The sequence below is a fragment of the Petromyzon marinus genome, chromosome 3, assembly GCF_048934315.1.
Source record: "Petromyzon marinus isolate PM22_M1 ecotype Great Lakes invasive population chromosome 3, UKy_Petmar_22M1.pri1.0, whole genome shotgun sequence".
Taxonomy (NCBI): Eukaryota; Metazoa; Chordata; class Hyperoartia; order Petromyzontiformes; family Petromyzontidae; genus Petromyzon; species Petromyzon marinus.
In genome coordinates this window covers 2,751,127-2,764,819 of record NC_133669.1, presented here as the reverse complement: position 1 = coordinate 2,764,819, position 13,693 = coordinate 2,751,127, and the positions used below count along the sequence as shown (strand labels likewise).

The following is a 13,693-nucleotide window of genomic DNA, read 5'->3' as shown; positions in this document are numbered from 1 at the left end:
GGACAATATTTAACAAAATTAAGACTACAGTGGCCAAAACATGGCTAATTTGATGTACAGGTCATATGCATGTTACACATTGCCAATGTCGTGAAAAATTAATGGTTATGAAGATAAACATGTTAAATCCACGACAAAAGTTAAATTGGACCTATAATATAAATAAATAAGATTGTATGCACCCTTTAAAGTGTATAAAACCATAAACAGTTAACACTGCGGCAAATAAAAATCCACAATTATAGGGTCAGCAAACACACCACACACACTGAATAACTAAACTTTAATACATTATATGACATTACTAACTAGGTCAGTTCTATGGCTATATGATAGAAGAGGGTATATTGGACATATTGTAAGAGATTCCAATTTAGAAATGTGTGGCGAGGACAAAGCCATAATTTTGAGATGTCGAGACAATTTCCCTCCCCACCCCCCCATTGTAGAGGCATGAGTGTAGAAAACCCAAATGGTCTGGCTATGCATCTTAAACCTGGCAAATGTCTCCACCTGTTTAGTTAACATCATGTGGAGTACCAAATTATTTCATTGAAACCAACTCTCATCATTGGTAGCTAAAATGCATTTGATGCTCGATCAACCGGGTTAACACAAGGTGATTTTCAACACCATGGGCGGGTGGTTGCGCCACCATCAGTACACCACCCAAACACGGCTATTATAATGCCATGGTTTACTTCCACAATGAAATGTAAAATGCCAATTTCTCGATCACAAATGGCACTCAATGTTAAAATTTCGAAATGGGGACAACCTACAAAAATGTGACCCAGAGCATCTCAATTAAATAATTTAACACATTTCCCATCACCATCCAAGGAGCATTAGATGTTACATTTTAAATGAATTTCATGACGCAAGGTTAAATATCCTGAATAAGGATTTTCAAATTATAATTGAAAAATTTAATTCAACAAGTTAAAATTTACCATGCTTTGTACAGCAACCCATACCAGATTAGTGGATGTACACTCAACCTGTCTTACTACCTGCATTTCATGGTTTTGTAAAAGGATCAGCAATGTGAACAAAAAAATAACTAAGCATTGAAAATTATCAGTTGCAGAAACCAATCAACCCCAGATATAATGCATGCGGTTATGACAGCTGAAGAAAATAAACAACCCATAAACATCTGCTGTCAAAAAAATTGAATAACTTTATTCAAATCTGAAAAGAATCAAGATAGATTTCTGTACACATAATTACAGTCTGGAGCAGCTTTAACCTACAGCATGGCTATATGCAGCTCTCCTCGTGTGAATCAGACCAAGTCTTGTTCTGTCAAAGCGAAGCAAAGCAGTCTGATAAAACGAACGGCCAAATCATCCACCGGTAAAGTGTGAGGTGCAGCTGGGTAGGGCCACTGCTGTGTTTAAACAGCTGACAAACGTCCCACACACGGAAACGCCAGCACAACCTTACGACTTGCCAAAACCTTCCGGTTCATTGCAGCAATTCTGTGAAAAGGGAAACAGAGTGACATTAACATTAGTTTTTTTTTGTAACTTAAAACCCACAGCATGGCAATAAACGGCTCTCTCCATTTGTGCAAAAACTGACCAAGTCTTGCTTTGAGAAAAAGGGAAGCGGTTCGGGAAAATACCTGACAAACTTCCAATTCATCAAGACTCGCCAGTTTTAGCTGCAATTTTAAACATTCTGGAGACCTGTGGGGAATCTTAAAATACGCACCATTTATTTATCAAAGATTTCCAAATTGATCAATCACCACTGCTTTAAAATATTCTATCAGATTTTTATGCTAATGTTAAAACAGAAAAGATGCTATCTACTGCATCACTCCCGAGTCAAAGTAATTAACAATGAGGCTGGCACGAGTGTTGGGTCCCGAGCACCCAACAAATCAACGCTCGACTTTGGGTGCCTCTCATGGTATCTCACTAGCAACGCATTTCAAATGCAATGACAGAGTTGTTAAATATTTGAACATGTGCCTTGAAGCTCACTTTATCTGTGCTACCCACGTGGGAATAGGGGGACTACCTCATAAACGTCCAGTTGCAGATGCCTTAATTCATATGCTTGTACAGATGAAAGCATCACTTAACTCGGAATTACATAATGATCAACTATCCTTTCTACTGTTGTAAATGTTGTTGAACAAATCAACGACAAAGCACGCTTACCAGATTACAAGGAGCAGTGTGCAGAGGGTGACAGTCAGCTGAATTGGTTACATCTTCTAAGTGTATTTTCTGTATTTTTAATTGCGTATTTTGAACAAGTTCATTTGATTTGCTGTCCTGTTCACAATCGATGCCAGTAGGGCTCCATGCATTCTGGAAAAACACAGCTTCAGAATTGTTCAAGGTTTGTCTGCCGAACAGATTCTGATGGCAGCTTTCTTGGTTATCTTGGGGCTGTTCTTCTTTGTGTGGTGACGCAAAGGGGTTAAAGTCAGGCTGTACCGCTGAGTGCTGAGCAGAAAGCTCCGCTCCAAACGTAGACAGCTGTTGTGTTACTCCAAGAACTCCTCCAACTTCCACGGAGATGATCACCCAAATGACATCTACAACAAACCAGAGACACACACACACACAATGAGAACATAAACAGAAAATTAGGAAATACACTCATCAGAAACCACAACTTCTCGTGAACAAGAGCTTCCAAGATAAAATAAAGATTCTGATTCTGAACTTTCAGTACAGAGCACAATCGGCAACTCTACCTTGTTGCCTGTGGACCCCCAATGGTACAGAGAGGGACTTCAGCATGGATTGTGTTGTCATGACCGTGGTGAAGCATCCACACTGTGGTGACGAGTTCCCTTGCTTCAATTTTACGTCCACATATTCCTTCCATATTCCCGTATCCTCCACATTATACGACGGGGCATTTTTCGCCTGTATTTGAAAGCAAAGCTTGGGGATGTCTTATAATCCGGTAGGTTGCCTGTGACCAGACCAGTTAAACTTTATTGACACGGTTCACAGGTTTAGGTTGCGTGTTACTTTCCTTCGCATCTTATAATTAAAATTTTGATTTAAAGCTTTCGTGACTGTAGGGATTCATATTCTTGGTTCTTCCCTTCTACGTGACTTTACCGAGAGAACCAAGAATATCTTATAATTAGATTAATATGGTATACGTCAGGATATGGATAATTCTAATTCTAAAAGTAATCAAATATCCTGCCTATGGGGCTCACTTTTGCCCAAGGCTTGAACACAATTTGAATCAACCACATTTCCACAAAATGTCAGTGATGAAAGTCCCTTCTAGTGTGTGCAGTTGTGTAACCGAGTCCCTCACACTACCGAAAATGCTCCGTATGCTTCATTGTATCATCATTATCAAACCGACATTTATCCACTGCTGGCTGAAAACATCCCCAAGTAATTTCGTGATACAAAAATCCATCTATCTCCTGCACATGAGTTGATTTAATTGTCCAATCATTCCAGTGATTGTCCTCTCTGCTGTATTTGCAGTCATGTTCTCCCCTTTGGCTGCCACTCCATTATCAGTTGGCCATCATACCTCGATGTCAAGCCTAAACCCACTTAAATGTTCATATCAGTTAATATATCTTTAACGCGTGCATTTTCTCTGATCCGTCAATGTCTTCCTATTTTTTCCCCTCTCAGTGTAATTCCAAGCAGGCAGATTGAAATTCTCCCCGACTATTTTCTTGTATTGGAATTTTTGTTTTTTGTTTTGTCTCATTAGCAATCCTGGTCTTCAGATGATTTTTTTATAATTATATGTTCAATTTTTTTGACATTTGACACTTTTTTTATCTCTGTCTTCACTTTGATGTTTGTGGTTTCAGACAGCTGATTCTCCATTGCTTATTAACCTTTCCTTTTCTATTCTCGTGCTCTCCACGAGAATGCTAGTTTTTTCCACTGTTTAAAACGATACTCTGTTAATAATTTTGTGTGGGGATATCAATCTTTTGCTTAGAATAAGTCAATATTCTCCCAGTCCTGACCGAGATATTTGATGGCAACTGCCGTACTCTTGCATACGATTTCAAAGGGCACTGCAAGAACCTCTTAGCAGTGGATAATGACTCTGCAAACGCTTTACAGAAATAGTGTCCAGAATCAGAAATTTAAAGAGCAATTTGGTGCACTCATCAGTGTAGCTCTCCGACGACGGCTTTTCGGGTTGTGCCGTACATATTTTGTTCGGCACGACGTGCAACATCTCCTTTCATGTGCCAGAAGCTTTTCCAGGAACTGAATATTAAATTCCAGTCGGACATCGCGCCAAACACCCATCGGACACAGCTGCACGGGCACAACCGTGAAACTCTAAGCAGCAATACTGACTCATCGGTGACTCTATTAACTTTGGGCACAAAAACAACCATAAAAAAACACCACCACCCATGAGAATGCATTAAAGTGATAAGCTCACCTCCAAAGAAGAGCCCGTTGGCAGTGCACATCCTCCACTGGCCTTGGTACATGGCAGGTGGGCCAGGGCTCGTCATGTCCACACTCACGTCCGCCATGTGCTGCGGCTCCAGTGCCTGTACCGGCACACAGCTTACCGGCCCGAACTGGTGCCCGTTCACAAATTTGAGCACGACACCAGCAGGCCAACACTCCGTCCCTGCGCACGCAATGAAAAAAAACGGGCTGGTGGTTGCATTTTGCACTACCAGAAGTGCCAAGGAGAGGACAAAATGTGACGCGAATAGAAAGAAACAATGCCTTTGTGTGTTTTCGTTTTTGTTGCTTCTTAAAATAATAATAAAGCCTGGGCCTCAGAGATGTTACTGAAGTGACACGAAGTAATTAAAATATATAGGCTACATTTTTCTTATTCTGGAAACAAAAGTTGTTGGCTAACATTAGTAGAACCATTAAAACATTAAACATATTTAATTTTGATTTAAAGCTTTCGTGACCGCAGGGATTGATATTCTTGGTTCTTTCGGTAAAGTCACATAGAAGGGAAACAATAAAATAATAAAACAATACAATTATCACGACGTTTCGACTGCAACACAAGCAATCATCATCAGGTGTGAAAACCACAACAAGAAAATAGTTTCCCTTCTACGTGAATTTACCGAAAGAACCAAGAATACATATTTAATGACTTCAGAATGTTGTTCAAGGATCAGAAACATTTTTAGCATTTAAAAAAATATTAGGAATAGGTGAAAATTCCTAAGCCTTCAGGAGGCAACCTAGGATTCTTAGGTTTTGTGACACAGTCTTGGGTCACTTCCCAGTCTCAATGTCAGACAAGGTATTTATAGAACTATTAGGTTTCACTTTAGCTTCCAAAAAGCATCAGAGCCAAAATTAAGCAAGTTTGGAATTCTTAAGGAGTTACAGACAGCCAAACGGAGGACTTCTTCAGATTCTTAAGAGTCATTTGAAATTCCTTAGATGAAAAAAGCCACATGATCCTTATTGAACAAATTATTTTGGTGATCCTTTGTTGATAGTTGTGCACAAGCAGTGAACAAACTTGACGTTTTTGGCAATATCCATTTCTCATTGCACATAGAGGCCACAGTGACAGAGTGGATAATACGGGTTGGAGATAGCACTTAACAGCATGGCAGTATTTAAAAAAATGACTAATTAAACAAATGTTTATATTACAAGTTCAATTATAAAATGTTGCTGCCGCATTTCATTGTGGGAAAAAGTGTTCTTGTGAGCACATGGTACGATCCACGTAGTAATTCATTCCGAGACCCAATCACTATCTCATTACTTGAATGTAATTGTATTTTATTTGTACGCTACAATTATGTTGTAAATTAAGACACCTTATATAGTACCTTTATTAAGATTAAATACTGAACATTTGTCAATAACATTGCTGTACAAAATCACCTATAATATATTTCTCCTGTAAGAGTAGTGTTAGACTTGAGGTATTTTTAATACCTTACTCAGGATTATTCGGTTTCAGTTTAAGAAATCCTATACTCAACAAACCAAACCAAGGTGACCTATTCAGACTGCCAAACAAAAAAACACAATTTAAAATACCTTGTTTGAATGCTTAGACCCTGCCTGACAATATTTGAGCATCCACCCTATGTGAATGATTAAAGATTAAGGTGGGATAGGGATTGACTCTGGGCTCACTTGGCTGCCGAAGGAGGTGATTACAGTCTTGTGCCCCACCCTCCCATGAAACTATAAAAAGATAGCCTTCTACAGTGCACTGGGGAGCTCGCAGGCTCTGACTCATGTGTTGCTGGGACCTGGGAGGAGCAAAACGACATGTATGCTGTCTCGGACCCAGCCAGAACAGTAGAGGTTTTAAATTCTACATATAACTTTTGACTTGAGCGTTTGAGTGAATAAATAAAATAGATTTTGCTGAGCTTGACAGGGAACGTTTCCACCACAATAAACTGACATTTAAAATGACCATATGAGATAGACCTTCCTTGATCCAGGTTTTGGCATGACCAGCAGTGTTGAGAATTGCATCTCAAGCCAGATGACTTTGGACACCTGTACCCTTCACTTCATCGAACTGGAATGAAATCTTGGGTTGGCTTAGCACATGGCTCCGAGGCAAATGGCCAGAATTATTACGTCCGGAATAACACCGATGGACTAGACATGTTCTGCTGGTTTGTGGGCTTCTTAAACAGTGCTTGATAGTATCCACGCTCTCTGCAAGACCTCTCAATGTCAGACAGTAGCTGTAGAAAGGCCTGCACGCTAATCTTGGTTATTAATGAAATAAACCAGGTTTGTAGCCCTCTTACAATTTAGTAGCATTCACAGTAACCTGAACAATTGTACTGGCTTGAAGTCCACGATGTGATACTCGTGCAGAACCGTGCACTGCATTTTCACAATTACAAACAAAGCAAAGAAGCAGAGTTAATAAATGTTTTGCAGTCATGGCTAATCTTTAAATATATTTGTCAGAGGTCAGAGCTTCACTAAAAACATACCAAAAAAAGCTAAACATTAACAAGTAGAGTGTTCGTTTTTATTCTTATTTTGAGTAATGTGAAGAAGAAATCAGTGGGTGGGGTGGAAGAACCTTGGCCAGAGAATGGTGGCAAACAGGCCAGGAAGAGTAACACCGCAATGCAGGGGCAGAGGAATGAGACTTCGTGCTGCCACTAAGTAGAGTAAGATGCTGTGGAAAGTCATGATATTACATACTTTGACAATGAAAAACACTATTAGATTAAACGTAAATGTATAACTCCTGGATTGTAAATGTAACTTCTCCCTGCACAGCTTAGATAATAGGGGGGTATTCTGTATATACTAAGTGGTGAAATTACGAACTCGCCATGTCACAGGTCAGAAAGTTGTGATTTCAATTCCTCGTCAAGGGTAACTCAGCTAATCATCTCATGTGTCAAGATAACTTTTACCAATTAGTGATGAGCCAACAGTGGTCATGCTTTGGATAGACTGGCCCAAACCAACCACAGAAATGTGGACATCCATAACGCAAGCTTTCGAATGTGCTCCAGTCCATGAATATGTCATGTTGACTTTCAGTTAATAATAAAATGCGTACCCAATTAAAAAAGCGACTCATAACTGCTTCTTTTATAGAGTATTGATAACTAAGGGTACCCTGATGTGCTGCAGCCTGACAGTGCACACATCATTTTTTAATCTGGCCAGAGTTGAAGCCATGCATTAGACCTCTTGTTGTCTTTCGTGATTACATGGGAGGATTAGCCAAAGACAACTGAATTCCCAGGGAAAAGTCATTCACTATGGATGTCACAAAGCAATGTGTGGGTTGTCTTTGTCATTGGCATGATGGGAGGTGAGTCAGGAGGGCCAATAGGTAAGAAGACAGGATGCAACATTACGTGAGGATTTAAAGCGGTCTTAAATTTCCAAGTCATCACTGCCCGTGTATTCAGTACAATGTGCATGTTGCTGTGCAAGATACCTGAGTTCTGTATTCTCCACGTCTTTGTAAAAATTGTGTTGGGAGGGATGGACTCCCCTTCGCCAATCGTGACGTCTTTGATGAACGACATGCACGGCGTCACGATGTTGGGAGTTTCAAAGTCGTAATAAGCGCCAATGGCTGCCTGGAGATTCCTGTAATAAAACAGTGTCAACAGGACACAAGAGCCCACTTTAAAATAAACCACAAAACACGTGTTCCACTCGATAATGGAATGCTCAACGTTTCAGGTAGACTTTGTAATCAGCATAATTTTCCACTTTTATTACTGTATTATGTATGTGTTAACTTATTTTGGGCCTGATTTTCTCATATCAATTGTCACTGGTTAAGTATTAATTTAATAATGATCATTCCAGGGTGTTTGCTGGTTTCATAAAAGGTTTTTTTTGTGGGTCGTGAAAGCGGAATAGACATGATTCTAATTCCGACAGAGCGTAAGTAACCCTGCGATCATTATTTTCACTGGACAATTTTAAGATCAAACATTCACATTAGGAAATGTGAAAGAAAAACTCGACAAACCACATAAAACATGTATATAATCTTGATTTAAAAGAAAGAATATGTATATAATCTTCAACAAGATCTTACAGGTTAATTTAAGCAGAATAGTGACACCGCATATTTAACTGTGTTAATCACCAGTAACAAATTGATCATCTTCATTTCTGATATGGCAAGGTTAATGTACAGCATTAACATATGAAGGGTAGTTATGGAGGGAAGAGAAAGAATTGGATTGGGAGGAAATGGGAAAACAGAGGTAAGAGTTGAGAGGATCTAGACAATGGCCACATGTGGAGGTGTGGCTCTCCATAATCTGCTCTCCCTTTGTTAGAACTTCCGGAATACATTCCAGAACATGGAAATGGATTTTGTCTGGCACAAAAGACTTGAAATTGAAGCTTTATTTTTATATAAAAAAGATCACTCATGAGTGGCTGCTCATGGTCATATTGGACGTCACTCAGATCATCTAAACCCAAGTCACCATACATATTTTTTTACAAGTGTTTCTTTTACTGTGTGGGCATCATACATTGTGTTATGCATATGTGGTTGCTGCACCAAGAAGCATGGGGATACCATGCTATTGATTAAGGTTATGAGGTCAACAGTGACCAACTTTGCTAATGCTACTATTCAACCGTGCATCTGCTTGCATGTGATGCTCCAGTTCTTGTTAACTTAGTATCTGGGCTTCAAGGTTTACTATTACAGTATCCCACCATCTTGCTTTGATCCTCTTCGTGCCCAATTTAATGCTTAACTTTAGAAACATACTACAGGTAAATGGACTAAACCTGGCTTTAAGACAATCTCAAATTAACTCCTGTTGTGTGCCATTATTTTTCTCTACACATTAATTTAAGACTGTTTTAAACAGTAAATTCTCTCTCCTACTAAAATACTGAAACAAATTCCAAAAGTGGATGAAAAAAATACTTGTTAGCTTTATTGTTATCGCCAATGCAATGTTGCAAAAACTTTCCAAGCTTGGCAAGCGATATTGTGGACCGAAGATGTGCTATACCACCAACTACATGGCAAGAAGGATGGCATATGTGTCTGTGCCAGAATTTCCTCTTGTCTGCAAAATCAAGGTCCTCAGAAAGTTTAGTACTCACCTTATTTTACCTGTGGAAGCAGGCAGGGCCTCTATGCTAAAAGCAATGCTCTTCATTGCTCATAGGCGTCACATGCGACATGTGACGCAGACATCTCCAAAGAAATTAACAATGTTACATTGTTGCTGTTAAACCAGAATATATGCATATATTTCCATAAACAATCATATGCATTTTTTCTTACCCTTACCTAAACCTGTGCACTTACCACTTATTTTTTTTGTCAAATTGGTGCTGTCTCAATTAGCTCCAATATTTTTTTGATTGATGAAATGTGTTAAGGCCTTATACATCCACACCACTTGACTTCATTGTTGTAGCAGACAATGCATGATTTCAAATTCACATCAACAGACCTGTCACTTGAATGCGACTCAATGAAAGTTGGTCTTTCCACTTCATCACGTGACTTTGCAGTCTGTGAAACGTGATTGTCACGGAACTGGCAAAGTCTTCTCTCATCCTAAGTTAAGCTCTTGTCTTACATCCAGCTTCGAGGGTTCGTAACCACATGAGAATCAAATCCCAGTCATTTTCATACCATGGGGGTTTATAAAAACAGGTGCCACTCAGTGGGAAGTCAACAGTGGTCGTCCTTTGTAAAATTTATCCCGCCATGGGAATGTGGAATTGGCATCACTGGCTCAATGCTCTTAAACAGGTGGTGGGTGAGCAGTGAGCCACTTTCGAGAGGAGACGTACAATTACTTTTGCCAACAACATAAGGTGAAAACTTCAGCTCTTAATGTCACGTACTTTGTAGTTGAAACGCACCATCACACGCATTCCTATTGTGATGTGGCCAATTGCATAACAGGGCTTAATGGTCTAACTATAAAGTTATTTAAATACAAACTCCATCAATGTAAATTCACGCTAAGATAAGCGTGGGCCAGAGCTCACCTCATGATTACGATGGGCCAATGGTGTAAATTCGATATTTCTAGACAGAGGTGACTTACTTGGCAGGATAACGGCGAATTTCCCACAAAGTAGAACTTATATTTCACACACCAGATAAAGGCAACGAAGTGAACCGTGTGGCTTCGAGAACCGGTATCAGAAATATCAGATACATCTTCATCCTTACTCATCGATAGTTCAATTTTATAGAGGGACTGTGTATATTGTCTTGGTGTGGTCTGGGACTGTTTTTGTTGTTTACTGTTTTTACACGCTTTTATTTAACTCACTCTGTTGTCGTTGTTGTATCCTCAAATCTTGTAACTCAATTTTAACCCACTTCCCAATGTGGTATCGACTGCAAACTTGATATACTTATGTCATACTGATGACAATACTATATTCTATCATGAAAAATAAAAAAAAGATATTTTTAAACATTCTTTTTTTCTGTTATGTTTCTGCTTGGGTCTAATTGTCCACGCTCAACTAACGTTGGCTGTAATTGCCCATGGTCCCTTACGTTATGGCAAGCTTCGGTGCCACGTCCTGAGCCGTGGAGTTTTTCCATTACGAGTACGGTACATTTCATTAAAGCGTGTTTTTTTAAAGTATTTTGAAATATTACTTATTGTAGTTTTGCTGCCTTGCCCAAGCTTGATAAATGGTGTACTTATGCAATTTGAACTTGTATTCTTAATCTATTGTATTTATTGTTCATGATTTTTGTATCGTTTGTCGTTGTAACTTTCTGACCCGCGCCTACCGGACATCCGTGAAAAAAAGAGCTTCGTTGCTCATCGGATTTCCTCCACAATAAATAAAGATTCTGATATGGCAAAGCCACAGCCGTGCCACCACAATAGGGATCCCGCACGCGAGTAAGGCCGAGTGTAAACAACAACCAGAATTAGCGGTGCCGACGTCAGGAGTGGGATGACGAGGCCTTTGTGCCAACTCGATTAAAAAAACACATCACAAAGCGGGGAGGTGGGGGGGGTGGTGCAGTAACGCAATGTGTGTAGCAAACAAAACATTAAATTACCGAGACAACACGACGTAACCATGTAAGGCTTCGTGTCACCACCTAAACACAACGTTAAACATGCCGCGTAGGTCCACCAGTCCCTCTGCTGACCCCATACACCTGGCAGCGTCAGTACGCGTGTAAGCAGGGATTTAAACCTGGCTGGGTTCTCGCGTTGTTACGGCACCCATCAGCACGGCCCGCGGCCCCCCGTGCTCGTCACTTTGTTGTGCCCGGGCAGGCCCAGCCAGACCTCCACCACCACCACCCACTCCCACACAATGACGTAGGAAGCAGGCCGCGTCAGGGCCAGGCCTCTCTCTCAAGCTCGCGTCTCTCTCAAGCTCGCGTCTCTCGCCCCGCTGAGGAGCCGAGCACAGGGGGCGACGCGAGGCGAGCACGGAGCGAGCACGGAGCGAGCGAGCGAGGCGGCTACGCGCGGGGAGCCGCGGCGCCTGAGCGCGGCGAGCGAGGCCTAGTGCCAGGCCTAGCCCCGCGCGTCCCCCCCCACCACCACCACCCCTCCCTCACCAGTTGGCCATGTCCAGGAAGAAGGCGCAGCCCGCGGGGTTGAGCTGGAAACCCAGCAGCTTCTGGAACTCGGAGATGAGCACGTCCTTGTCCGTCGTGCCCATGCAGCTAAACTTCTGCATGAGCTCCTGGTCGACATCCATATCGCAGTCCATGCCCGGGCCGTGCCGCCGCGGCCCGGCAGCACCGAGGGGCGGGGGGGACAGGGTGACGTCACCGACAGGCCGGTGGGGGGGGAGGGGTGACGGAATGACGTTACCAAGAGGCGGGTGTACGGGATGACGTCACCGAGGCAGGTTTTGTGGGATAACGTCCGCGCGGGGAGGGAGCGGAGATAGGGTGACGTCACGGGGAGTCAGTGGTAAAGGTGAAGTTACTAAGATGGGGGGAGGGGGGGTTGTTTAGCGCAGGATAAAGCCAGGCGCGTACGTTATTCGTCGCGATGGTTACTGCGTTATTACGTCATCTCGCAAACGGAATCGTCGCCACACAGCGCGTTGTGCTCCTCAGACGTGATCTCATTGACTGCCCGCGTGGGTGCGTGACGTCACGCGTGGATGGGGCCGTTTGACGTCGACGCGTGCGGGGCGTCATCACTCGGGTCGAAGGGGCAGGGGTCGCATGTTGACGTCACCGCGCCCACAAAGGGACCACGTGACCTCACGCGCGGGGGGGGGGCGTCACGACGCACGAGGGCGGGTCGCGTGACCCACGCCGAGAGCCAAGCTCCCATGACGCCTCGCGTGCGATCCGAGGAATCGAAACTTTTCATTGGAAGAGCAACGCTCGATTCTTAGCGGGGACAACTTTGGCTGTCAAGGTCAGCAGGTCATGGCCTATTGACCTTGACCAGCTCCCCAACCTCGCCGCGCCAGGTGTACGTCACTGGTAGTATTAAGGTGGGAGCTTAACGGGGTATATATTACTGGTAGGAAACGTAATGAACTGGAAGCCCAACCGGAATTAATTCACAGGAGGCAGGGGATTAATTGTGTATGTCTATGGATGTCTGTCCACGTGTGTCCGGACACCCGGATATATAACAATGGGAGGGGTGGGGCTGGGTGGGGTGGGGCTGGTCACCCCGTGGTGCCCTTACTACTCACGCCGGCTTGTGCCCACCCTCACAGTCCGGCATATTTGCGGAATACACCATGCCGCTCGTTGACCCTGGCCATTGACCGAGCAACCCAACGTTCCTACCAGCTCCCTCCGCAGGAATGTGTTCCAAGACTGGACATGTCCCCACGTCGCTGCCATCCCTCTGTGTCGTGATGCCACAATCCACATGCCACCAACTCAAGTTCGGATTCCCCTTCTGGGATCACGCTGTCACAATCCTAGAATCTTACACAAATTCAGAATAATGCTGGCATAGTGTGGAAAACTGCGTACATCCAGAATAAACGCCTCATTCGAGACCCAAACACTGCATCTCCTGGCTTTGACAATCCTCGCAAACACTGGTGTAACGTTCAACGACATCAGAACCATCAACAGGCCGCTGCGTACTTCTTCATAAATGGAAATTTTAGGACAAAATCACAGTACGATTGTGGCAATGCAACCAAAATTAAAGACCATATAGTAACACCACTGTAGTATGCCCTCCAATGGAATAGCAAAACTACTTTAACTCTCCTGAAACCCTCTTGTCGAGCAGTCA

At 42.6% G+C, this 13,693-nt stretch overlaps 1 protein-coding gene across 2 annotated transcripts; it reads right to left on the bottom strand.

The window, feature by feature from the left end:
• Window positions 1-1,163: 1,163 nt before the first annotated feature.
• ILRUN (inflammation and lipid regulator with UBA-like and NBR1-like domains) lies at window positions 1,164-12,255 on the bottom strand. 2 transcript variants are annotated; one of them, XM_032970302.2, is made up of 5 exons: window positions 12,028-12,255; window positions 7,915-8,069; window positions 4,417-4,614; window positions 2,175-2,557; window positions 1,164-1,484 (listed from the first exon to the last, which is right to left on the bottom strand). In XM_032970302.2, exons 1-5 carry the CDS (start codon window positions 12,180-12,182, stop codon window positions 1,446-1,448), a joined length of 930 nt encoding a protein of 309 aa, XP_032826193.1. In that variant the 5' UTR covers window positions 12,183-12,255; the 3' UTR covers window positions 1,164-1,445. The 2 variants fall into 2 exon arrangements, with proteins under 2 accessions (XP_032826193.1, XP_032826210.1); XM_032970319.2 differs by having other exon boundaries at window positions 2,457-2,557; window positions 12,028-12,254.
• Window positions 12,256-13,693: the final 1,438 nt, after the last annotated feature.

What these genes read in the sequence shown, in the direction of transcription:
- ILRUN (XM_032970302.2), bottom strand. Translation starts at nt 12,182, where the DNA reads ATGGACTGCGATATGGATGTCGACCAGGAGCTCATGCAGAAGTTTAGC. An exon ending in CAACGGGCTCTTCTTTGGAG is followed by an intron (nt 2,558 to 4,416) that starts GTGAGCTTATCA and finishes GGTTTGTTGTAG; the next exon opens with ATGTCATTTGGGTGATCATC. An exon ending in ACACTGCTCCTTGTAATCTG is followed by an intron (nt 1,485 to 2,174) that starts GTAAGCGTGCTT and finishes CCCTTTTCACAG; the next exon opens with AATTGCTGCAATGAACCGGA.